Consider the following 26,123-nt stretch of genomic DNA (forward strand, 5'->3'; position numbering starts at 1 on the left):
GTGAGTAGTATCTGCCTAGCTCAGTCATGAAGAAAATTAAATAAGATGTTGGTTAGCTTGGTGCCTAGAACGTGTACTTAGTAAATTGTTGATGTAATTAATGGCAGTGGAGGAGGAAGTGGTAACAGTAGTTTGATGGTTCTAGCCTCTAGGTGTATTTCTGGCCAAATTCAGGTACATAAGATAAGATAAGTGACCATTTTTCTACCCTGTAAATTGGTTATTTTCTGTATGTCAGTCACATCCCAAGGAGCTTAAACATTTAAAAATAATTCATTTAGATATAATTTATATAAGAAAAAATACAATTAGGAAATTATAGTTAATTTCATCATAAAAGGGATATAATAAAAGCAAAATATTTTTCTGTATACAAATTAAAGTGTTAACCAGTTCTGTTAAGGATGTGGTAGAACAGGTCATATATTTATTGTCACTAAAACCCTTTTTTGAAAGTAATTTGGCATTATGTTTCAAAGACCTGGGATGTATTGTTTGTTGAATGAAGAGCCTAATAAGTATTATACCCTTTGACCTAATATTTTCATACTTTGGAAATTATCCAAAGGAAGAGAGAAGTCTTGTTTAACAAAATAATTATTGGAAGCTATTTTATCAAAATGTTAACAATAGAATACTTAAGTAATTTATGGTAAATCAAATCTGCATGATATTATGGAGGTATTGACATAATTGTGAAGACTGTAATAACATGTAGAGCTTTTGATATGTTAAATGTAATGAGATACAGAATTCTCTCTGCTGATTATAGCTATGCACCATTATACATGCATGTGATTAAGGACTGAACAGGAACTTGACAAATGAAAAACAGACTTGAAAAGAGAGATAGGATTTTTTTTTTTTTTTTTTTGGCTGTGTCGTGTCTTGCGGCACACAAGATCTTTCGTTGTGGTGTGCGGGCTCTTTGTTGCAGCGCGTGGGCTTCTCTCTAGTTGTGGCGCAGGGGCTCCAGGGCGCATGAGCTCTGTAGTTGTGGCACATGGGCTCAGTAGTTGCAGCGTGCGAGCTTAGTTGCCCCGTGGCATGTGGGATCTTAGTTCCCCGACCAGGGATGGTACCAGAGTCTCCTGCATTGGAAGGTGGATTCTTAATCACTGGACCACCAGGGAAGTCCCGAGAGATAGGATTCTGAGCAATCTTTCTTGCATTTTTTATTTCCAGTATTGTAGATAAAGTATTGTCAATAAACTCTATAATTTAAAAAAAAAAATTACTTAAGCTAGATATTTTTTCTTAGCCTAAAGCAATGGTGAAAGTGGCCTTGCCAGGTTGCCATTCAATGCTTGTCTTGTTTGCTGACGAAGATTGAGCAGTCATGGAGTATACCTCCTCTCTAGGGAAAGGGTGTAAAGAAAGAGATTGGAAATACAGTGGTAGGATATACGGCAAAAGGAGTTCCCCTCTCAAGTCACAGAAGATTTTTGGAGCTCCAGATAACACCTGGAGAGAGTTCTTGCTTTTCAGTGGGCAGATACATAATCATATTATCATTAAGTCTTTGTGCTGTAAGGCTCAGGAAGTAAGAATGAGAGAATAGGGATTATGTTATTGTTTTAAACTGTTATTATTAAAAGTTTATAACCTCTTAATATACTAGATAATTAATTAGTGTGTAATGACAATCTGCTCTCCAGTAGTTTGCAGTTTAGAGATAAAGCTTCCTTTTAATTCTGAGTAGAAGGTCTTATGCCTTGAAATGCTCTGGGGAACAAAAAGCTGAGAATATCTTGTTTTCTTCTGAATAATCTATACATTAACTATTAGTATCCTTCAGTACTATAGGAATTAATTTTCATCTTCCATAGGAAGAAATGAGGATCTGTGTAAAATCAGGCTAGTTGACCAATTCTTTTGTTTACCCTTCTATTCTCTGATTGGATGGTATATCACTTGGAAGTAGGACATGGGCTTTGTATTTAGATAAAGGCAACACTCAGTTGAGTTCTGATTTTACAACCTAAGAGAAATTTTTTACCAAATGTTTGTCACGGTGCTTGAGGTAGCTAAACCTCTGTGGTGTACTGTCAGAGGCTCTTCACTAGATGACTTTGGTGGATACCAGGCAAAATCTTAGGTGTCTTGCCAAAGCTGACTCTCAGGACTTATTCCGTTTTCAACAGAGCCCTCCAAGATCAGGGGTTAAGAATCAGTTTACTGGACATGTTAAACGCTTGTAAAGAATTATGTTACTGGGAATTCCCTGGTGATCCAGTGGTTAGGACTCCATGCTTTCATTGCCGAGGGCCTGGGTTCAGTCGCTGGTTGGGGAACTAAGATCCTGCAAGCTGTGCGCCCCCCCACCAAAAAAAAAAAAGAATTATTATGTTACTTAAATTCAGGATAATTGTAAATCCTAATTTGGTCCTCCTCCCACAAAATCATGATTCTAGTGGGAAAATATCAGAACTCAGGACCTAATACCAAGTACCATTGCTGATTTCAGCAAGCCAGCCCTATAGCCGTCTTTTGGAGGAGCAGCTTAGATTCACAATTCAAAGAGTAAGAGATCTTAGCATAGCACAGGCACCTGGATTTAGATACAAGAATGTTCACTGCAGTGTGTTTTGCATTACTGAAAATTTGGATACAGCATAAATGTTCGATAACAGGGAATGTGTTCGATAAATTCTAGCATACCCATGCAGCGAATCACCTTAAAGCCATTAAAAATTATTTAAAGGTATATAGATTAATTTTAAAAGGTGTTAAAAGATATAAAATAATATATATGAGGTCACATTTTTATAAATGGAGAAAAATATGTATGCATTTGACTGGGTATATGGTGAAGGACCTGAAAAAAATGCACCAAGTGGTAGTAGTGGTGGTGTTCATTTTCTGATTTCCCCTTTTCTATGTTTTACAAGTTTATGACGTGTTACTTTTGTAATTTGGACCCCAACCATGTTATTTTACTTTAAACAACCACATGGGTCTTTCCTTTAATAGACTTGCAATAGAAACAGTGACTCAACTTTCTAGGTGTGACAACTCTTCTAGCTCCTGAACAGTCTAAAATATTTATAGCTATAGAGTCTTGATATTGTTCAAGTAGCTTATTGATCTCGGCCATACCCCTGTCTCCTGCACAGCAGGATGCAGGTGAGTAGGCAGCAAGCTTTTAGAGATGGGCTGGACAGAATGCCCGATTCTCTTGGACATCATTGGAGTCCTGAGTAAGTGCAGCTCATTTCAGGGCCTGTGGTCCTTTTCTTTTATCTTTTAATTATGCACGTCATATGTGTTCCCTGAGGGAAAAAAAAATCAACATTCCTGGATGCATTTTTATTTTTTATTTATTATTATTATTTTTTAATATTTATTTGGTTGCACTGGGTTTTGGCAGGTGGGCTTCTCAAACTTCAGTGTACTTGGAGATCTTGAGAAACTCCAGATGCTGATTTAATAGGTCTAGGGTGAAGGCCTGAGTTTCTTTGTTTCTAACAAGCTTCCAGATACTCCTTTGAATAGCAAAGCTCTAGATCAGTGATTGTTAAACATGGGCAGTCATTAGATTCACCTGGAGATCCTTGAAAAAAATTCACTTTTACTGGCCCCAAACTCAGAAGTTCTAATTGGAGGAGTTTTAGGGTAGGGCCTGGGAATTGTTTTTAAATATTTATTTATTTATTATTTATTTGGCTGTGCTGGCTTTTAGTTGTGGCATGCGGGCTCTTAGCTGTGACATGCAGGATCTAGTTCCCTGACCAGGGATCGAACCCAGGCCCCCTGCATTGGGAGCACGGAGTCTTAGCCACTGGACCACCAGGGAAGTCCCTGGGAGTTGTGTTTGTTTTGTAGTATTTTTTAAAAAAAGAAAATTCCCCAGGTTATTGTATTATATTATATTGTATTATAATCAGTTTGAGAATCACTGATCTAGAAGCCAATATATTATGGTTGCACTGTCCCACACAACACAAAAGTGTAAGTGGGCAGTACGTTTTGCTTTATTAAACATTTGAGGGGCTGTGTTGGTTAGAGATCGTTTGTTTAAAAGGGTAAGAAATCCACTCACATTTATTGGAAGGGCTAACTTGCAAACCTGAAGAGCAGGAAGTATCCCTGGATCTCAGAAAAACAAGTAGGAGTTGGAAAGCCCCTAGGAACCAGGGATGTCCATGCTTCCTGTCTTCTGTTTCCTTTTCTCTGGGGACTGGCTTTGGTAGAAAATGGCCACCCTGACAGTTTGGTTTAATGCCACCAGCCAGTTCCATATTGCTGAGAGAATTTGAATGACCCAGTCCAGTCTAGCCTCTGGACTGGTTCTCCTTGAGCCAGGAGGCCACCCCAGGACAGTGCTGTGATCTGGAAATCTGGGCTGTATCAAACTCAGCTACAGGCCCCCACTCTGAGTGCAGGGATGTGGGGGCCCCCTAACATCATTGGTCAGGTCCCTTGAAAGGTGGTTACTGTAAGCACTTACTATGTAGCTCTGCATGGTTGGGGCAGGAGAATAGAACCAAATAGGGTAAACCCCCTGCTCTTGGAATTGGAAGGACATTATTAGCTTAATGGAGAAGAGAGACAAGTAAAGAATTTTTTTTTTTTTTTTTTTTTGGCTGTGTTGGGTCTTTGTTGCGGTGCGCGGGCTTCTCATTGCGGTGGCTTTTCTTGTTGCAAAGCATGGGCTCTAGACACACAGGCTTCAGTAGTTGCAGCACTTGGGCTCAGTAGTTGTGGCTCGCAGGCTCTAGAGCACAGGCTCAGTAGTTGTAGTGCACAGGCTTAGTTGTTCCGTGGCGTGTGGGATCTTCCCAGATCAGGGCTCGAACCCGTGTCCCCTGCATTGACAGGCGGATTCTTAACCACTGCGCCACCAGGGAAGCCCAAGACAAGTAAAGATTTTGAAACTGTGATAATATCTAAGTATTGTGGGTAGAGGGCTGTCTTGGGAGTCTACAAGAGAGGAACTTAACCAGCCTGGACATTAAGGAATATTCATAGAGGACATGTCTGAACTGAATCATGAAAGGTAAGGACGTGATGGCCAGGTAAAGAAAAGAGTAGGAGGAAGCATTTCTGGCATTGTGAACAGCATGAGCATGAAACAAAATAATTATATTTCATTGGAGAGTCTTCATTGAAGACCCAATGCAGTCAAAAATAAAATAATTATTATTTGTGTGAATAATAATTAATAAACAGTTCTTTCTAGAGTATAAGGTCCATGGCAGGATTTGAAGCTAGAGAGATAGGTAGGGGCCACATTGAGAAGAGTCTTGATGCCATGCTAAGGGGCTTGAATTTAGGTAAAGGGGAACCATTGGATATTTTTTAATTGACATGGGAAGATTTCCATTTTTATGAAGATGAATGATTATAGTATGGAGAATAGGTTTTTTTGTTTGTTTGTTTGTTTGTTTTGAGGTATGCGGGCCTCTCACTGTTGTGGCCTCTCCCGTTGCAGAGCACAGGCTCCGGACGCGCAGGCTCAGCAGCCATGGCTCACGGGCCTAGCCGCTCTGCGGCATGTGGGATCTTCCTGGACGGGGGCATGAACCCGCGCACGTCCCCTGCATCAGCAGGTGGACTCTCAACCACTGCGCCACCAGGGAAGCCCAGGAGGATAGTTTTGATGGTGACCTTGCCTGAAGGCAGAAAGACCAGTTGCAGTTGTCTAGAGGAGAGAGGATGGAGAGGAAGGAGCCAACTGTAAGAATATTTAGGAGATAGTTTGGCAGGACTAGCTGGGATGGTGGGAATGAGGGAGGAGGAGTCTAGGATGAATCCCAGGCTTGTGTGACCAGGCAGATTTTGGTGGCATTAGATGAAATGAGCAATTTGGGGAGGAAGAGTATTTGTTTTAGACACATTGAGTTTAAAAATGCCTGTCCAAAAAAAAAAAAAATGCCTGTCAGACACACAGTGACTGTGACTGTTAGGCAGGAGGTCTGCCTTAAGTAGTTGTCAGGGCCTACAGATTCAGGAGTGGTTCCCCTCTCTCCACCTTCCCTTTTAAAATTTTTCCTTAGTCTCTACCTGGCGGTCTTGTTCTAGCTACTCTTCCTTTCCTTTTTCTATTTTAAATTTAAGGCTTACCTGCTTTCTCCTTTCATAGATCTTCCTGTGCAAGCAGTAGGTTATTTTATACAACGATATAACATGATTTGGCTTCATTCTGAGAATTGCTGATAGGATTTTAAATGAACTACCTAGACTATAAGGTATATGAGGCCAGAGATCATTCCTAGTAGTTATATTTCTAGCATCTAGAACAATTATTGGCATTTAGTTGGTGCTGAATCAGTGAGTGAATAAATGAATCATTGAATCACATAAAGAGTTTAATAATAATAGACTCCAGGGACTTCCCTGGTGGCGCAGTGGTTAAGACTCTGCACTCCCAATGCAGGGGGCCCGGGTTCAATCCCTGGTAAGGGAACTAGATCCCACATGCATGCCGCAACTAAGAGTTCATGTGCCACAGCTAAGGAGCCCGCCTGCCACAACTAAGGAGTTCATGTGCTGCAACTAAGGAGCCTGCGAGCCACAACTAAGGAGCTGCCTGCCGCAACTAAGACCCAGCACACCCTAAAAAATAAATATTAAAAAAAAAAAAGACTCCACTGGGAATGCCCTTTGTCTAAGACTGATCTTTTCCATAAAGTATTTCTCTGAATTGAATTTTGGAGAGTGAAAAGGGGTTAGTTTGGTACAGAAGTGGATAAGAGCATTTCAGGCAGAAGCAGCAGCATGAGCAAAGGCATGGTGGCACAAAACAGAATGTGTGTGTAATAGATAAGCAGTGAGATGAATATCTCTTACCTTGTCTTGTCTCAGGTCACTCTTGCAAATGTGGTAATGTTTATAGGTATGTCTAATAGTGGTTTTGATGTGTTTTGTTTATAAGCTTCTATGCATGGTTAGATAAGAATTAGTTATATAGGGACTTCCCTGGTGGTCCAGTGGTAAAGAATCCACCTTCTCCACTGCAATGAGAAGCCCGCACACTGCAACGAAGAGCCCCCGCTCACCGCAACTAGAGAAAGCCCGCACTCAGCAAGGAAGACCCAATGCAGTCAAAAATAAAATAAATAAATTTTTTAAAAAATCTTTAAAAAACAAAACAGAAGAAGAATCCACCTTCTAATGCAGGGGACACAGGTTTGATCCCTGCTCGGGAAACTAAGATCCCACATGCCACAGGGCAACTAAGCCTGCATGCCACATCTAGCAAGCTCACACACCTCAACGAGAGAGCCCACGTGCCACAAACTACAGAGCCCATGTGCTCTGGAGCCCACTCGCCACAACTAGAGAGAAACCCAAGCAGACCATGCTCCATGATGAAAAGATCTGGCATGATTCGACAAGGATCCTGTGTGCCGCAACTAAGACCCAACACAGCCAAAAAAAAAATTAAGGAAAATAAAGAAATAAAATAAATAAATAGTAAAAAAGAAGAGTTATATAAAATATGCTTGAACTGGTAGAAAACCTTTCATCAGGTTCATTAGATCCATAATCCTCTTTGAAGCCATCTTTGAATCCCAGGCAGAATTTACTTCTTCCTCTCTGTGTTTATGTAGCATATTATATCTATCTCTGTTATGTTTTCTTATTTACATGTTTCATTTGACTAGTGTCGCCCTGACCATGCGTTTAATAATGCCCAGGGTCTAACGTAGTAGACATTAATTAAATGTTTGATGGGTAACTGAGTGAATGAATGGATGTTTGTACCCAGCGTTAGCCACACTGAAGAGAAACTGCGTTCAGCTTCTTTATCCCTTTTCTCTTGTAGCTGTTTGTAGTGGATGTCCAGACAAGCCAGATCACCAAGATCCCCATTCTGAAGGACCGGGAGCCCGGCGGTGTGACACAGCAGGGCTGTGGTATCCATGCTATCGAGCTGAATCCCTCTAGAACACTGTTAGCCACCGGAGGAGACAACCCCAACAGCCTTGCTATCTACCGGCTGCCTACACTAGATCCTGTGTGTGTGGGAGATGTAAGTCTCCCCAATAATTGTAGATAGAGGTAGCCTTGTTTTTTAACAGAGCCCAGTCCTCATCCCACAAGCCCCCCAGGAAGGGACAGTTTCCTCTAGACTTCTGTGGACTTGGGTTGGGGGTGCGTAATGGTGAGGTATGGGGGTGGAGATTTCAGAGTTGGTATTCCACTCACCACAGGGAGTATCAGATATGTTGGCAGAGGGTATGTCTGATAAAGAGGCGAGCAGTCCACCTCAGAGGCCATCAGCGGTGGGTTGGTGTTTGAGTCCACACCACAGTGGTTACACATCTCCTACTGCCCATAGTCAGAAGGGTTTATTAAGTTATTCATTCAGCAACTATTTTTTGACCCTTCTATGGCCGGTCATTGTTTCAGACACTGGGGACATAGCAGTGAATAAAACAGACAAAGCCCCTACCCTCTTGAAGCCTGCACTCAAGTGAAGGGAGGCATATAAACCAACAAAAATGTACCAGCAGTATGTCAGAGTGTGATGAGTGCCGTGGAGAAGAGTAAAGGCAGGCTAAAGGGAGAGAGCATGGTGGAGAATGCTATTTCAGAGGATAGTTGGGAGGGCCTCTTTGATAAGAATGACATTTGAGCAGGGAGACTTAAAGGAAATGAGGGTGCAAGACATGCTGATGTCTGGAGGAAGAGAGTACCAGACAGATGGAACAGCATAGAGGTCAGTTGTAGCTATATTCTCCCAGGAAGCAAGGGGAGAGTGCGAGGAGGTGTGTTGGAGGGATGAGAAGTGGGTAATTGTGCGTAGGAACCACAAGTAGAACATCCAGAGATAGAATGCTAGAGCTGTGTGTCCACCGGCCATGTTTATTGTCCACAAGAATGCCAGTTTTATTCCAGCTTTGAGCTTCGCAAGACAGAAGTTAAAAATTGTGGGATCATTCCATTTGGGTTGAAATCACCAGAGATTAGAATTGTAATTTTTACAAAGCTATTTTCAGTCAGACTCGTAAGCTTTTCAGCGGTGTGCATTGTAATCCTTATTTTACTGATTTCTTTTTTTCCTTTTTTTTTTCTCTCTCTCTGTACCTGTCATTCCCTCCTCTTGAAGGATGGACACAAGGACTGGATCTTTTCCATTGCATGGATCAGTGACACTATGGCGGTATCTGGTAAAATTGCCCTTTTGTAGGGAGTTCTGGTGTGGCAGGGAGGGAGGGAAGCTAGAAGTTGAAGAAGGAGAGTAGTGTGATTGGAAATAGCCCAGTAAACCGACCATCAGCGAGGGGCCAGGAAACCTTGTTTCTAATACTCTTTCTCCTGACTTACCGTGTGACCTTGGATAAGTCATTCCCCTTGTATATTCCTGATCTGCAAAGTGGAAGTACTAGCACAATTATTATTCATACTCTGCCTTGTTCCAAAGAGCCTGTGTATTAGCATGTTAGCCTCAACATTTTTGTGGGGCTTCGCTGAGACAATAGTTCTGAAAGTGCTTTTGGAAAAGTTGGTGTGCTCTGCAAAGTATTAGCAGCAACTGTTACTTTCTGTACAACTATATAGTGTTGATAAAGCTATACAGGATTAGGGGAATTTCTCTCCCAGTGGTAGAACAGTCAGAAAAAAATACATGGAAATGAGTGTAGAGAAGATAACCTAGAGATACTCAAATGCTTTCTGAATACCCACAGCAGCCTAGAAAGTAGGCTCAGAGTGCCAACCAGTTTTGCTGGGTACGTATATGTAAAAATATAATCCCCCATTCCAGATTCCCAAATTTTAAAAAAAATTGTAAGAGTTGCTAAATTAAGTACTTCATGTGTGTTATCTCATAGAATCCTCAGAACAGTCCTAGAAGGTTTGCATTATGAGCCTTATTTCACAAATGAGAAAATGTAGACTCTGAGAAGTTATAATTTGCCAAAGGCTACACAGATGGTGAGAGATGGACTCAGGATGTGAATCCAGCTCTGAGTTCCAAGCCCATGCTTAGAACTGCTACGCACAAAGCTAAGGGAACGTAAATGTTTCTTCTTTGGATTCTTTGCAAGGCAATAGAAAGCAGCCAGGAGGGAAAATAAATCTAATGGACAAGCATAGTCACAGTTCAGAATTATTCAGTAGTGGTTCAGAAGCTTTTGGATTCCCTGTCATTTGTCTCCCCAAGAAATGAGAGCTCCTTGAAGGCAAAGGCTGAATCATGTCACCTCTATAGGGACTATCTGTATGACAGTAACTTGCACTAAGTGTGATTGTTAGGAGCCAGGACGTGGCTTATTCTGGGAGCTTTCCTTCTCTTTTTTCATATAGGCTGTGAGTATTCTATGTTTTCAGGCTGATAGCTTCCAAGTCTACATTTTGTGAACAGTATAGCAGGTTTTAAGAATATAGGCTCTAAAACAGGAACAGACTCACAGATATAGAACACAAAGCTGTGGTTACCAAAGGGGAGAGGGAGGGGGGAGGGACAAATTAGGATTATGGGATTAACCAATATAAACTACTGTATGTAAAATAGATTAGCAACAAGGATATACTGTATAGCAGGGGTCCCCAACCCCCAGACCGCAGACCGCTACCGGTCCATGGCCTGTTAGGAACTGGGCCACACAGCAGGAGGTGAGCTGCAGATGAGCGAGCAAAGCTTCATCTGCCGTTCCCCATCGCTCCCCAATGCTTGCATTACTGCCTGAACCATCTCCACTCCCCCACCCCCCCACCCCCCGGTCCATGGAAAAATTGTCTTCCATGAAACCGGTCCCTAGTCCCAGCAGTTGGGGACTGCTGCACAGGGAATTATACCCAGTATCTTGTAATAACCTATAATGGAATGTAATCTTCAAAAATACTGAGTCACTTTGCTGTACACCTGAAACTAATATAATATTGTAAATCAGCTATATTTCAATTTAAAAAGAAAAAAGAATATTGGCTCTGAGTGAAAGACCTATATTCTGAAAACTGTAAAACATTTATGAAGGAAATTGAAGATGATACAAAGGAATGGAAAGATATCCCATGTTCTTGGATTGGAGGAATTAATATTGTTAAAATGTCTCTATTTCCCTAAGCAATCTACAGATTTAATGCCATCCTTATCAAAATACCCATGACATTTTTCATAGAAGTAGAACAAACAATCCTAAAATCTATATGGAATCACAAAAGACCCCAAATTGCCAGAGCAATCTTGAGGAAAAAAAGAACAAAGCTAGAGATAGCATGCTCCCTGACTTCAGACTAAATGACAAAGCTTTGGTCATCAAAACAGCATGGTAAGACTTCCCTGGTGGCATAATGGTTAAGAATCCACCTGCCAATGCAAGGGACACGGGTTCGAGCCCTGGTCCGGAAGATCTCACATGCTGCGGAGCAACTAGGCCCATGCACCACAACTGCCAAGCCTGCACTCTAGAGCCTGCATGCCAAGAGCCCGTGCTCGGCAACAAGAGAAGCCACCGCAGTGAGGTGCCCATGTACCACAGCGAAGAGCAGCCTCTGCTCGCCACAACTAGAGAAAGCCTGTGTGCGGCAACAAAGACCCAATGCAGCCATAAAGTAATTAATTAATTATTTTTTAAAAAAACCCAGCATGGTACTGGAACAAAAAGAGACATATAGATCCATGGGACAGAACAGAGAGCCCAGAAGTAAACCCACACACTTCTGGTCAATAAATCTATGACAAAGAATATACTATGGAGAAAAAACAGTCTCCAGTGAAGAGCGGTGCTGGAAAAACTGGACAGCTACATGTAAAAGAGTGAAATTAAAACATTTTCTCACACCAATATGCAAAACTAACAAAATGGTTTAAAGACCTAAATGGAAGACTGGAAACCATAAAACTCCTAGAAGAAAACATAGGCAGAACACTCTTTGACATAAATTGTAGCAATATTTTTCATCTCTCTCTCCTAAGGCAAAAGAAACGAGCAAAATTAAGTAAATGGGACCTAATTAAACTTAAAAGCTTTTGCATAGCAAAGGAAACCATCAACAGAACAGAAAGACAACCTATGGAATGGGAGAAAATGTTTGCAAATGATATGACCAATAAGGGTTATCCAAAATATATAAACAGCTCATACAACTCAATATAAAAAAATAAACAACCCAGGGCTTCCCTGGTGGCGCAGTGGTTGAGAGTCTGCCTGCCGGTGCAGGGGACGTGGGTTCGTGCCCCGGTCCGGGAGGATCCCACATGCCGCGGAGCGGCTGGGTCCGTGAGCCATGGCTGCTGGGCCTGCGCGTCCGGAGCCTGTGCTCCGCAACATGAGAGGCCACAATGGTGAGAGGCCCGCGTACCGCAAAAACAAACAAAAAACAAAACAAAACAAAACAAAAAAAATAAACAACCCAATTAAAAATTGGGCAGAAAACCTGGATAGACATTTTTCCAAAGAAGATATACAGTGGCCAACAGGCACATGAGGAAATGCTCAAAATTGCTAATCATCAGAGAAATGCAAATCAAAACCACAGTGAGATAATAATCACTTCACACCTGTCAGAATGGCTGTCATCAAAAAGTCTTCAAATGTTGGTGAGGATGTGGAGGAAAGGGAACCCTAGTACACTGCTGGTAGGAATGTAAATTGGTGTGGCCATTATGAAAAAAAGTATAAATGTTCCTCAAAAAACTAAAAATAGGGACTTCCCTGGTGGTCCGGTAGTTAAGAATCTGCCTTCGTTAAGAATCTGCCTTCCAATGCAGGGGACGTGGGTTCGATCCCTGGTCAGGGAACTAAGATCCCACATGCTTCAGGGCAGCTAAGCCTGCATGCCACAACTACTGAGCCCTCACACTCTAGAGCCCATGCACCACAACTAGAGAGCCTGCGTGCCACAACTACTGAGCCCATGTGCCACAACTAGAGAGAGGCCCGTGTGCCACAACGAAAGATCCCATATGCCGCACTGAAGATCCCATGTGCCGCAACTAAGACCCAACGCAGCCAAATAAATAAATATTTTTTCAATTTAAAAAAATTGAAAAAAAACCCTAAAAATAGGACTACTATATGATCCAGCAATTCTACAGCTAGATATATATTTAGAGAAAATGAAAACCCTAATTCGAAAAAATACACGCATCCCAGTATTCTTAGTAGCATCATATGTAATAGTCAAGATATGGAAGCAACCTATGTGTCTTATCAACAGATGAATGGATAAAGAAGATGTGTTACATGTATACAATGGAATATTACTCAGCCATTAAAAAGAATGAAATAATGCCATTTGCAGCAACATGGTTGGACCTGGAGATTATCATCCTAAGTGAAGTAAGTCAGACAGAGAAAGACAAATACCATATGATATTGCTTACATGTGGAATATAAAAAAAAACACAACAACAAAAGTTCATACAAATGAACTGACTTACAAAACAGAAACAGACTCACAAACTTAGAGAATGAACTTATGGTTACAGGCGGGGAGGGATAGATTGGGAGTTTGGGATTGACATGTACACACTGCTATGTTTAAAATAGGTAACCAGGGAATTCCCTGGTGGTCCAGTTGTTAGGACTCTGTGGTTTCACTGCAGAGGGTGCAGGTTCAATCCCTGGTCAGGGAACTAAGATCCCACAAGCCACGTGGCGTGGCCATAAAAAAATAAAATAGAAAAATAAAATAGATAACCAACAAGGACCTACTGTATAGCACAGGGAACTCTGCTTAACATTCTGTAATAACCTAAATGGGAAAAGAATTTGAAAGAGAATAGATACATGTATATGTATAACTGAATCACTTTGCTGTACACCTGAAACTAACATACTATTGTTAGTCAACTATACTCCAATATGAAATAAAAGTTTTTTAAAAAGATGTGGTATATATACACAATGGACTATTCCTCAGCCATTAAAAGAGTGAAATTCTGCCATTTGCAACAACGTGGATGAACCTAGAGGGTATTATGCTTAGTGAAATAAGTCAGAGAAAGACAAACACTTTACTACTTATATCTGGAATCAAAAAATAAATAAAATGAACGTATATAACAAAACAGAAACAAATTCACAGATAAAGAGAACAAACTAGTGGTTACCAGGGGGGAGAGGGAGGGGGCAAGATAGAAGTATAGAATTAAGAGATACAAAGTACTATGTATAAAATAAGCAACAGGGCTTCCCTGATGGCACAGTGGTTAAGCATCCGCTTGCCAATGCAGGGGACACGGGTTCAAGCCCTGGTCCGGGAAGATCCCACATGCCGCGGAGCAACTAAGCCCGTGTGCCACAACTACTGAGAGTGTGCTCTAGAACCTGTGAGCCACAACTACTGAAGCCTGTGCACCTAGAGCCTATGCTCTGCAACAAGAGAAGCCACCGCAATGAGAAGCCTGCGCACTGCAACGAAGAGTAGTCCCCGCTCGCCGCAACTGGAGAAAGCCCGCATGCAGCAATGAAGACCCAACGCAGCCAAAAATAAAATAAATAAATTTATAAAAAATAAAATAAGCAACAAGGATATATTGTATGGCACAGGGAAATACGGTCATTATTTTATAATAACCTTAAATAGAGTATAAAAATAATGCATCACTGTGCTGTACACCTGAAACTAATATTATATTGTAAGTGAATTATACTTTAATGGAAAATTAAAATCTAAATGTTCGTGATAATTCTCATCTTCTACTGAGACTTTAATTATGATAATATAGAATACACCTTCCTTATAAACTGTAGAATCACTATAAATCAACATACACAACAAAAATCCTTCCATCGATGTTCCTAATATATAATTTTGCCATCTAAATTGAGGAAATATAGCTTTGTAAAAGTACTAATCTTCAAATGCTCTGTTCTCCAAATTGTTAAATGTTGAAAGAAGCTGTGTTTCAGTTTCCTAATCATCAAAGTAAGTTAGTACACTTCCCTACCTTAGTGATGGAGTTGCTGTGTGACATACTGTTGACAATTATGGAAGACAGTAAAAACACAGTATACATTTTATTTATTTATTTTTTAAAAATCCTCCCAGCTCAACCTTCCCATTTGTTCAAAGGCAGAAAGAAGCTGTGTTTCAGTTTCCTAATCATCAAAGTAAGTTAGTACACTTCCCTACCTTAGTGATTGAGTTGCTGTGTGACATATTGTTGACAATTATGGAGGACAGTAAAAACACAGTATACATTTTATTTATTTATTTTTTAAAAATCCTCCCAGCTCAACCTTCCCATTTGTTCAAAGGCAGAACAACCACAGTGAAAGAAGCCCAAGAAGTGTTAGCTACTGATCTGTGCTGTCTTTTTTTTTTTTTTTAATATTTATTTATTGGCTGTGTTGGATCTTAGTTGAGGCACACGGGATCATTCGCTGGTGGGCGGGCCTCTCAGCAGTTACAGCACGTGGGCTCTCTAGTGGCGCAGGAGCTCTAGAGCGCCCGGGTTTAGTTGCCCTGCGGCATGTGGGATCTTAGTTCCCCGATCAGGGATCGAACCTGCGTCCCCTGCCTTGGAAGGCAGATTCTTAACCACTGGCTCACCAGGGAAGTCCCCAGTATACATTTTAAAACTAATATGTGCAGAGACAATTAACGAGGAGCCCAATTTGGAGGAGTGTTATACTATACAAAGATTGAGAAACTGCCTCAAAATTTTGCAGTAAGCAGCTCAGTTGGAAATAGTTCTAACGTTCAGCTGTGCAGGAGGGCAGGGGACAGTGTTTCTCTTGGGGAGTTCCCTGGCGGTCCAGTGGTTAGGACTCCATGCTTCCACTGTAGGGGGCCTGGGTTCAATCCCTGGTCAGGGAACTAAGATCCCGCAAGCTGCATGGTACGGCCAAAAAAAAAAAAGTTTCTGTTGAATTTTCAGTTCTGCTTTGTTCACATCCAAATCAGGAATTTCATACGCTGAGAGGTCACATCAGCAAGAAAGTCCAAATAGTTTTAAGTCAATGTAGATGTCTTGTTAAATTGGAAATAAACAAGGTTTTATTATTTATAAAAAAGTGTTTGATGTACCATTAACAGTAGTTTTTGCTGCATTAAAAAAAAAAAGAGTATTGGCTCTGATAATAAAGATCTGAATTTGAATCCTGGTCTTACCACTTATTAGCACAGAGGGCAAGTTATTTAAGGCTTTTGAGACTTGGATTTCCTCATCTGTAACATGGATAATGATTATATATACTTCACAGGGTCATTGGGAAGATCAGATGAGGTAGTGCTTAGTGGCTGCCATATTGAAAATGCTCAATACTTGTTAACCAGTGTTAATGTTCAGACTTGATGATGAGCATCAACCCCTGAACATTCCCCTCAAATTCAGTGTACTCAAACTCATCATCTCCCTTCCAGGACCTCACCTCCCCCTGCCATTGACATATATTCGTAAATTCTCCTACCTTCCACCTAGGTGCACAGCCAGAGAACTAAGACTCTTCAGTATCCTTAGATTACCAGGCCATTGTTGATTCTGTTTTCTAAAATATCTCTTATATCCATCAATTTCTTTTCTATCTTGTCTACTTGAGTGCTCATCGTCTATCTTTTGAATTACCCCAATGTCCTTCCATATTTTCTCTCTGCCTCTAGTCTTGTCTCCTCCAATCTAATCTTCATGTTGCTGCCAGATTAGTTCTTAAAATAATTTTTTCTTTACTGTAAAAGTAATACATGTTTATTATAAGAATTTTTTTTAATTCAAATAAACAAAAAAGGAAAGAATTACCCACACAGTTTGTGCCCAGAGATAGTCACTGTTAACAATTTGAAATCAATCCTGCTAGTCTTTTTTCAGTACATATTTGAGTTGTTAAAATGGGATTATCAGTAGGTTAAAATGGGATCATATAGAGGGATGGATATATGTATAGATATATGATATGCCGAATATAAGAAAATGTTGATAGTAGACTATAGGTGTAAGTATACAATTCATTGTAAAATTCTTTCAACATTTCAATATGCTTGAAATTTTTCATAATAAAACTTGTATAGTTTTATTTTTTTAATTTGTATTATAAACCGTACGTAGTTCTCTAGATGTGCCCTTCACTCTCTGGCCTTTTCTAGATTTCACACATGATGAGCCCTCTACTTTGAACCTTTGTCCACAAACCTTATGATACAAACAAATTGGATGATATTTATCCCATGTTAGACAATTTTTACTGTGAACTATTCAGGAGATTTGCAGTGTGAGAAGGGCACCTTCTGGTCTCAAAGGAGTGTTGGCAGATAATGCTACTGGAAAGGAATTTGAAAACATTTTTTTTATTGGTTATTTTATTTTATTTTTTTATTTATTTTTGGTTGAGTGGGGTCTTTGTTGCTGGGTGTGGGCTTTCTCTAGTTGTGGGAGCGGGGGCTACTCTTCATTGTGGTGCGCGGGCTTCTCATTGCAGTGGCTTCTCTTGTTGCGGAGCATGGGCTCTAGGCTTGTGGGCTTCAGTAGTTGAGGCTCACGGGCTCTAGAGCGCAGGCTCAGTAGTTGTGGCACACGGGCTTAGTTGCTCCGCGGCATGTGGGATCTTCCCAGACCAGTGCTGAAACCCCTGTCCTCTGCATTGGCAGGCGGATTCTTAACTACTGCGCCACCAGGGAAGCTCTTTTTATTGGTTCTTGATATACTGTTTTATGACTATACCATAGACTTGTTTTTAAGTGCTTCATTATGTTCCCTAAGGAAAACTGTTTATGTTTTTAAGCATTCATCTTAATGTAGAACAGTCATTCTTAAGGCATTTTGTTTTAATTTATTTTATTTTATTTATTTTTGGCTGCGTTGGGTCTTCGTCGCGGTGCGCGGGCTTCTCACTGTGGTGGCTCCTCTTGTTGAGGAGCACGGGCTCTAGGCGCACGGGCTTCAGTGGTTGCAGCACGCGGGCTCCATTGTTGTGGCTCGCGGGCTCTAGAGCGCAGGCTCAGTAGTTGTGGCGCACGGGCTTAGTTGCTCCGCGGCATGTGGGATCTTCCTGGACCAGGGCTCGAACCTGTGTCCCCTGCATTGACAGGCAGATTCTTAACCACTGCACCACCAGGGAAGCCCAGAACAGTCATTCTTAATTCAGGGATTATGGTTTCTTCAAGAGGCCCATGAAGCTCCCTGAAACTGAGTGTGCAAGGTAGGTTTTTTGTGTATTTTTCTAGAGAAAGGGGTCTTTAACATTCCTAAGTCTGTCAGAGGGGTACATGACTCAGAAAATATTAAGCATCACTGATCTAGAGTGGAAGTTCCCAAACCCTATTGCCTAGTAGAAATCACCTATGCATGCATGCCCAAGTGACCTAATCATTTGGCTTGGAAAATTACTGAGCTTTATCAAATGTATTCTCTCTCTGCAAAAGTCCCACCAACTACGTTACACTTAAAGGTTATATTTTAACTCCTACACCTCAGTTGAATCATCCTCTTGGTGTAGCTATTAAAATACATACTGCTTTCTGTTTTGGTGTGGGCCACCTGGCCAGGCTTCAACACATATGAGCATGGTGCACAAAGAGCTAGACTAAGAAATCCCATTTGGCTTCTGTGGGACTGTCTCATGGAAAGTTGGATATGTCTGACATCTGTGGTTTCCTTGCCCTACAGGCTCACGCGATGGTTCTATGGGACTCTGGGAGGTGACAGATGATGTGTTAACCAAAAGTGACGCAAGGCACAATGTGTCACAGGTCCCTGTGTATGCTCACATCACTCACAAGGCCTTAAAGGACATCCCCAAGGAGGACACAAACCCTGACAACTGCAAGGTCCGAGCTCTGGCCTTCAACAACAAGAACAAGGTATGAGCTTGCCAAAGGTTCCCTGAAGCCTGTTCCTCTTGCTTCAGATTCTTGGCTTATGTCTTGGGAGGTGCACTGTCCTCCTTCTCCTTCCCCAAGTCAGAGCTTACTACATAACTCAGTTCTGAGCCCACAGAGCATCTCTTGAAGGCTGAGGGATGCTTAGTTATAATCTCTCTCTGAGAAAGATTATAACTGAAATTATGAAAGCCACCCCTTGCATTGAGTATTCTCTGGATGGTTCATATCTGTTAGCCTCTCAGAGTTTCCCCAGGGCCACTCTGATTTGACTGTCTCTCATTTGCACTTGATCCTGCCGGTGCTCTATTTTGGGTGTGATTTTCCTACATGCAATCACTTTCTTCTCTCTTGTATTCAGTTTCTTTTCATTCTTTACTGCCTCTTCTCAACACTGCCATCAAGTCTTAACTTAATCATTTGAGTCAGATCTGAAACTGCTGGGCTATTAAGTAGAGTGTTAGTATGGAGACCCAGAGCCAGAAGAGAAGAAAGGCTCTTTTCCCAAAATTTGAATCGGGCCACAATTTGAGGGGTAGTTCCCTTAGCCGCCTCCTATCTCTCATCCATATTTATGGGTTAGGGGTAGACTTATCTCTCCCAGCTTAGACCCTCTACTTATAGAAGCTCTCACACTGAGACTTACAAAACTGTCTTTCATGTGCATGCTCTGCTCTAACTATCAAACAGGATGTCATGTGTATGATTGTATAGTACGGGCTTTTTTAACCATGGGTGTCTATGTTCAAACCAGGACTTGCTTCTTGGGTTCTGTTAAGAAGCAGCCTTGCTTTAATATGCTGTACAGCTGCATTTTGTAGGGTAAGATGATGGGCTGATAATCCCTGGCACCATCATGGGATAGGAGTGAGTAATGGGAGGACCCCAACCTGCAGGGTCTTCCCCTGCTTACTGTTATATATTAGTTGCTGTGAGTATAACCTGTTTTTCATTGCTTTTGCAGGAATTGGGAGCAGTATCTCTGGATGGCTACTTTCATCTCTGGAAGGCTGAAAATACACTGTCTAAGGTATGATGAACATGACTTAGTAGTTTCACCTTATAGTTAAAATACTTTAATCCTCCCTAAACTTTTTCATTCATGTCTAAAGCACAAATTCTCCAAGGATCTGGGCATGTGATTGCATAGTGCATGAAATTCTGAGTCTGGCCTGCCCCTCTTAAAAGTCTTTTAAAGAAGTCAGAGGGAACCCAGCAGAAACTATGTTATCAGTTGATCAGAGTAACATGTACAGGATAATCTACGCATTTCCATTACCCAACGATAAGAGATCTGTCTATTTCCTGTGAAATAATTAATATAGAACAACTTACAGCAATTTCATGACAGGGATACTGGCAAACTGAGTAAATTTTTATGCTCTTCAGAGAAGGTGAAAATGACTGATTAAACTAATGTCCAGAACTGGAAAAAAAAAAAAAAAAGAGGGGGTGATTCTTTCACATTGCAAAGACTTGCTGAGACCCTCCTTTAACTAGCAGTCTTCCAATCCACAGTGCATTTAAGTATTTGCTTATGGATTATTGACTATTTGCAATATTGTGAGGGCACGAAAAACCTAAATGTTAGGAGCCATTGGCAACCGAAGATCAATTAAACTAAGATTAATCATCTCTAAAATAATCATGTACGGTATGGATTTAATTTACAGTATTTGCAAGCACCTTTTACCTAAAGTTAAACCTACCCGTGGATCGTTTGTCCTCGTCTTATTCCAGAGGCCTTTGCTGCTTATAACTTCTATGATAGACTCTTTTTCAAGAGGAAGCAGAGCTCCAGGAATTATTGATTTCCTTCGTGTCACAGCAGCCTTTGAGCTCCACTGACCTTGCTTGGTCCCTTACGTGCAGTAGCCACTGAGGATTGGCTAAATGACAAGGATCCAGGGTTAAGGCTGATTGGGGTTACCTGGGGTTGAGCAGTCCCACGAGTGTGCTTTCTATAGTGTACAACTCCCATACAGTTGGGGAGTTAGGCTGAGGGTAGCCAGAAATCAGCCCCTTTACCTGAAGATCAGTGAGAAGGGTAGTGGCTCTTCCCAGCAGAGAGAACAGAGTGGGACCTTGGCTTTAGTGCCCTGGGGTTATCCCTGGAAACAGCCTGTGGCTTTTGGCCTTTCTCTCTGCTTCTGATTATTTAATTCGAGCTTGACCTTTTTCCCTAACTGGTCCTCTTCAGTACCTAGATCTTATTTAGTATCATCATTCTTTCTTTCTCTTACATACGTAGGGGTGGAGCAGGATGTTATTGCCTTAATTGGTACGTGTCTTTTTGTCTGTGACTTTGTTTGTCTGGTATATGAGGAAAGCCCACAGAGGTGGGCATCTAAGAACAATGCCCTGCCGTGTGCTTTCCGGTAATGCCATAGGTGCATCTCTTCTCTCTCTGTTTTCAGCTCCTCTCCACCAAATTGCCATATTGCCGTGAGAATGTGTGCCTGGCCTATGGTAGTGAGTGGTCAGTGTATGCAGTGGGCTCCCAAGCTCATGTCTCCTTCTTGGATCCACGGCAACCATCATACAACATCAAGTCTGTCTGCTCCAGGGAGCGAGGCAGTGGTAAGAGGCCCCCATGTGCCCCTCAGGCTTACAGCTGCGTTGTGAATGGGTTTTGACCTTCAGTTTCAGTATTGATCCAAACAAATATAGTGATCTTTATGGAACCTGGTGGAGCAAATATAGTGATCTTTATGGAACCTGGTGGAGGTGTTTGGTGACACAGAGGGGAGATGGAATACCTGCATATGGCAGCAAAGCTTCGCACACCGCACACAAACGTGTGGCCACAGAAGCCTTTGATGGAAACCAATAGTCAGCGTATTGGTGGTTTCCTTGTTCTCCCACAGAGCCCTACTCCTTGTGGTAGTTTTTTGCTGGGACCCTACCTGAACTATAAAATTCTTTTATGCTAAGGGATGATGTGGTGGGGTGAGGAGGGGCATGAGGAAACTTTTGGGGGTGATAAATGTTATTTTGATTGTGGTGGTGGTGTCATGGATATATACATATATTAAAACTTCAAATTGTATACCTTGAATATGTGCAGTGTATTCTATGTCAATTATACCTCAATAAAGCTGAAGAAAATTTTCAGTTTAGTTCTTACCCACTGGGTGAATTAGGCTTCAGGCCCCCCCGCCTCCCAATCTTTAATAGCATATTCTCTCTGAGGGCACCCTCATTCTTCATTGAGGAATAAAAAGAGACTTACATTTGTACTGTACTTTAAGATTTCAGAATACCTTTGTCTGACATCTCATTTCATCTTACCAAGGACCCTGTGGGAAGCAGTTTACACCCTATTTTATAGATGAGGAGACTGAGACCCAGATTGGTTAAATAACTTGCCAAACACCACACAGGTTGGTGGGGGAACAGCCAGGGACCAGAATCCAGGTTGTCCAACTTAACAAAATGTGTTTCCTTCTTCATCTGACATTGTCCCCCTTCTCGTGCAAAAATGTGGCTACGTTATCCTGGGAGTCCTAAAAGGCACAGTATCTTCTCTTTCAAGTAGTATTTATTTTCGTGTAGATGCTGCAGTTTTGGCCATTGTTTTAGATTTGGTTTCAGTTATTCTTGAAATACATTTCAGAACAGAGAGAATAATGTGTGTAAGGAAAGTAGTAAGGGAAAGAATAAATAGTCTTGGCCGGAATGATGTCTGCAATGAAGTTTTAAGAGATTTTGGTTACTGTTACAGGAGTAGCTTGCAAACCTAATAAGGAAATACTGATTTCACAGATATTAGTGAGCACCTCTTTTGTACTTAGAGACATCTTCACATCCCATGCACTTATCTGATCCACAGATGCAGCAGATGTATTTTCCCTGTGACCCAAAGTGATCAGGTGACTTGTCTTAAATTCACAGTGAGAGACAGTGCACCTTTGAGTGCTTCAGTTCTAGGCTGTTTGCCACTCTCATAACACACTTAATACCAGATAAAGACCTCTTGCAGTGCCATGGTAGTGGTTTTAGGTCAAATACAAGAAAGTCCTTGTTAATGTAATGATTTGTAAATATGCAGATTACCCTCAGTTTCAGTACGGGTTGGAAACATACAATGGAGAAGAACTTAGAGTTATGAAAGGTGGCTTCAGAGTGAGTCGAGGGGAGGCAAGCAGGTTCAGGGCATACTTACGGTCTTGGGCCCAAAGCATCTTGGGCATCATCAGGCATTTGGTACTTCTGAGGCTTATGGGAAAATTCCTGTTAGTGTGTGGATGGGCAGTGTGGCATCGGGGTTCTCTGGCTTGTGTGTGAGCTAGGTCTGCCTTGGGAAAGGCACTGTGGTATTTAGGGGTGCCATGTGAACTCAGTGTCAGAGAAGTTCCGGCTAGCAGACCTGATTGCCCTTTACTTTTCTCTCTCTCAGGTATCCGGTCAGTGAGCTTCTATGAGCACATCATCACTGTGGGCACAGGGCAGGGCTCCCTGCTATTCTATGACATCCGAGCTCAGAGGTTCCTGGAAGAGAGGCTCTCAGCTTGTTATGGGTCCAAGCCCAGACTAGCAGGGGAGAATCTGAAACTAACGACTGGCAGAGGCTGGCTGGTGAGTAAGCCCATGCCTCACATGGTTACTGGACAGTGACGGAAAAGTTGTATTCACTCTACCCACCCACTCCCACCCCCACTGACACACCACCTACCACATAGTTTTTCACTAGTAAGAGACACTCCTTGGAGCAGAGAAAGGCACTTTCCCTTGGTTTTGTTTTTGTGTCTGCATGTCTGTGGGAAAACAGGCCCAGTAAGACACACCGGTTGGCCCAGAATAACCCCCAGGTGATAATAGAGCTGGAAGGAGAGGAACCTCCCACTGAGGCTGCCAGTGAATTGTGAAAGCATTTGGTTCCAGCAGTCCTGAGAAGACCTTCGGTTTGTGTAGCAGTTCTTCAGCCTGCTTGGCTCCTCCCTAATGTTCATTTGGAAAAATGGGGCTCCAGCTCCCCTGAGCACCAGTCTCCTGTATAGATATAGGACCCTCTCCTCTTAAGGAGCCCAGAAAGCATTCTTGTCCCTTGTTTCCCTTTTCTGCCCCACGGCGAGTGCTCAGAGTCTCTTGTTTCCCACAGAATCATGACGAAACCTGGAGGAGTTACTTTTCGGACACTGATTCCTTCCCCAACGCTGTCTACACACACTGCTATGACTCGTCTGGAACGAGGCTCTTCGTGGCAGGAGGACCCCTCCCTTCAGGACTCCATGGAAACTACGCTGGGCTCTGGAGTTAACGGCAACTAAGTCTCTCCCAGAATGCACAGAAATTCACTAACTTCCATCCTCAGTTTCCATTTCTTATTTTGATTTTTTTCCAGTGGTGTGAGTCCCTCATATTTTAGTGGGAATGCCAGAGTTTGCCTATGGTTTAGGCACTTGACAGGAAGAACCTCTGTACAGAAATCTAAAGGGTTTTCTCTTTTTTTTTTCCTTTTTTCCCTTTTGGTAAGCAGAATTTTACTTTACTATCTTTTTTCTTTCTGGCTTCTCAATCAGACATTGTTAATTCCTGTTTATATTTTTTTTTTAAGTGACACACAGTCTCCCCTCTGACTTCTTTAGGTTGACATAGTCATTCTCACCCTTACTTCACTCTTGAGAGGTGGGGCTCCTTTATAATTATATGGTTGCTGTCAGACTTTCTGTGAAAGTTTGGGGGCTGTGTGTGTGTGTGTGTGAGTGAGAACTTGTGTGCCTGCGAGTACTGTTTGTCACTGAAATTATCTGGAGTGAGGATTACTGTAATTAAAATATTTATAAAAGAAACAACTATATTCACAGAGTCCAGCTTTGGGACTAGTTTTTATCTTGTTTTGTAAAGTCTAACAACACTGATTATAGGAAGTAAAAATAGAAAGGAAAACAAATCACCAGTAGGAAACCCTTTGAGTTAGATTGAAAGCTTCCTGGGGACTCATGCCAGGACTCCAAAGTAATCCATCTCCCACCTGCCTTCCCATCTGTGTGTCCCCCAGGTGAGAACATTTCTGTGTATGTGTCACTTCCACTTCAGTTTCCCATCTGGTTAAATCAATGGCCACTCCCCCCAAAACATCAGGGTCTCCATCCAAGATGCAGCTCTGGAGGCTACAGAAGCCTTGGTAGGACTTCGTAAAAAGAATCTACATCCAAACCTCCCTCTCCCTCCTCTCAAATAAGACCTGATCTGGTTTCTCAGGGGCCTGGAGCTGGGGGCCTCAAGTCTGCTAAAATTCACATGCTCGGTCCCCTTGGCTTTGGGGAGAAACGTCTTTGCCCTTCTTCTAATCTCCCCAGTGGATTTTGCTTTTGTTTTCTAAATTGGGTTCAGTTCTGGAGGGTGGGGGTGAACAGGGGATTTATCTGTGTGTAGTGAGTGCTTCCTGTGTGTAATGTTTGTTTTTCTTAGTACAGTGGAGCCACTCTGTTGGCTCAGCCCTGGGATGGCGATGAGGTGGCCTACAGCCAACAGTGGTGTGCATGTAAAGCATCTATGTGATTAGTAATTTGTTCCTCCCTCGAACTGTCTGTTTAGTCTGAGGTTTTTAAACTTGCAGGCAACTGACCGTGATGTCCAGTTACTCCTTGCTTTTTATGCATCATGTTGCAGATAATAGCTGTTCCCACCCACAAACTCCTCCACCATTCTAAACACATACTCTGCTTCTGTCAGCAGCCCATTCTGGGGAAAGGAAGTCATATTCCTGCACTCTGATTTCTAAGTTGCTTTCCCAGTTATCCCCCTCTGCTCTGGGAGTAAGTGGGGAGATTGAAAAAAAAGAGTGTCTTCTCCTTGGTGATGGGGGCTGGTGGGGAGGGGAGACAGCAGGTCCACCCTATCTTGCTGTGGTACAAGGCATACACCACAGGTTCTAGAATTCTCATCTTCTAACCTAGAGAAATAGGTGCTATAAAACAGGGAATTAAGCAAAATGCTGGATGCTACAGATCTTTTAATTGTCTTAATTTTTTTCTATTATTAAACTACAAGCTGTAGATTTCTTAGTTCTCACAGAACTCATTTTAAACCTACTTGTATAAAAAAAAAAAATCTTAAGTAGGATGTTTTGTACTGTTGCCAGACCCTCTTCTGTGATGGGTAATGCATTTGATTGTTTGAGATTTTGTTTTTAAAAATGTAGCACTTGACTTTTTGCCAAGTAAAAAAAATAAATAAATCTTATTCCAATGCAAAGTTTGAGTATGTATAGCCAAGAGACAGCAGGAAAAAGGCCCCAAATGACTGGTTGGAAGGTCAGCTTGGGGTGGTTGGATTGCTTGGAGCAGAAGAACACAGGAGTTCCCTCAAGGGTAAAGGCAGGTCAAGGGCAAACACACAAACACTAAGACCTGCTTTTGCTCCTTGTCCCCAGCCCTGGCCCAAGATCAGTTGCTCTGGAGTCC

At 41.9% G+C, this 26,123-nt stretch overlaps 1 protein-coding gene across 1 annotated transcript in view; it reads left to right on the top strand.

Annotated features, from left to right (window-relative positions):
- Positions 1–25,914, top strand: part of DCAF12 (DDB1 and CUL4 associated factor 12) — a 39,545-nt gene extending 13,631 nt beyond the window's left edge. The window contains exons 3-9 of the mRNA XM_027088972.1: positions 7,772–7,978; positions 9,059–9,119; positions 18,503–18,696; positions 19,679–19,744; positions 21,132–21,294; positions 23,114–23,292; positions 23,816–25,914. Of these exons, the coding sequence (XP_026944773.1) occupies positions 7,772–7,978; positions 9,059–9,119; positions 18,503–18,696; positions 19,679–19,744; positions 21,132–21,294; positions 23,114–23,292; positions 23,816–23,974 (1,029 nt within the window). The 3' untranslated portion in view covers positions 23,975–25,914. The remainder of the gene's footprint in view (positions 1–7,771; positions 7,979–9,058; positions 9,120–18,502; positions 18,697–19,678; positions 19,745–21,131; positions 21,295–23,113; positions 23,293–23,815) is intronic.
- Positions 25,915–26,123: the final 209 nt, after the last annotated feature.

Source organism: Aethalodelphis obliquidens, unplaced genomic scaffold (genome assembly GCF_003676395.1).
Source record: "Aethalodelphis obliquidens isolate GAN/ISIS:26980383/991018 unplaced genomic scaffold, ASM367639v1 scaffold64, whole genome shotgun sequence".
Classification (NCBI taxonomy): Eukaryota; Metazoa; Chordata; class Mammalia; order Artiodactyla; family Delphinidae; genus Aethalodelphis; species Aethalodelphis obliquidens.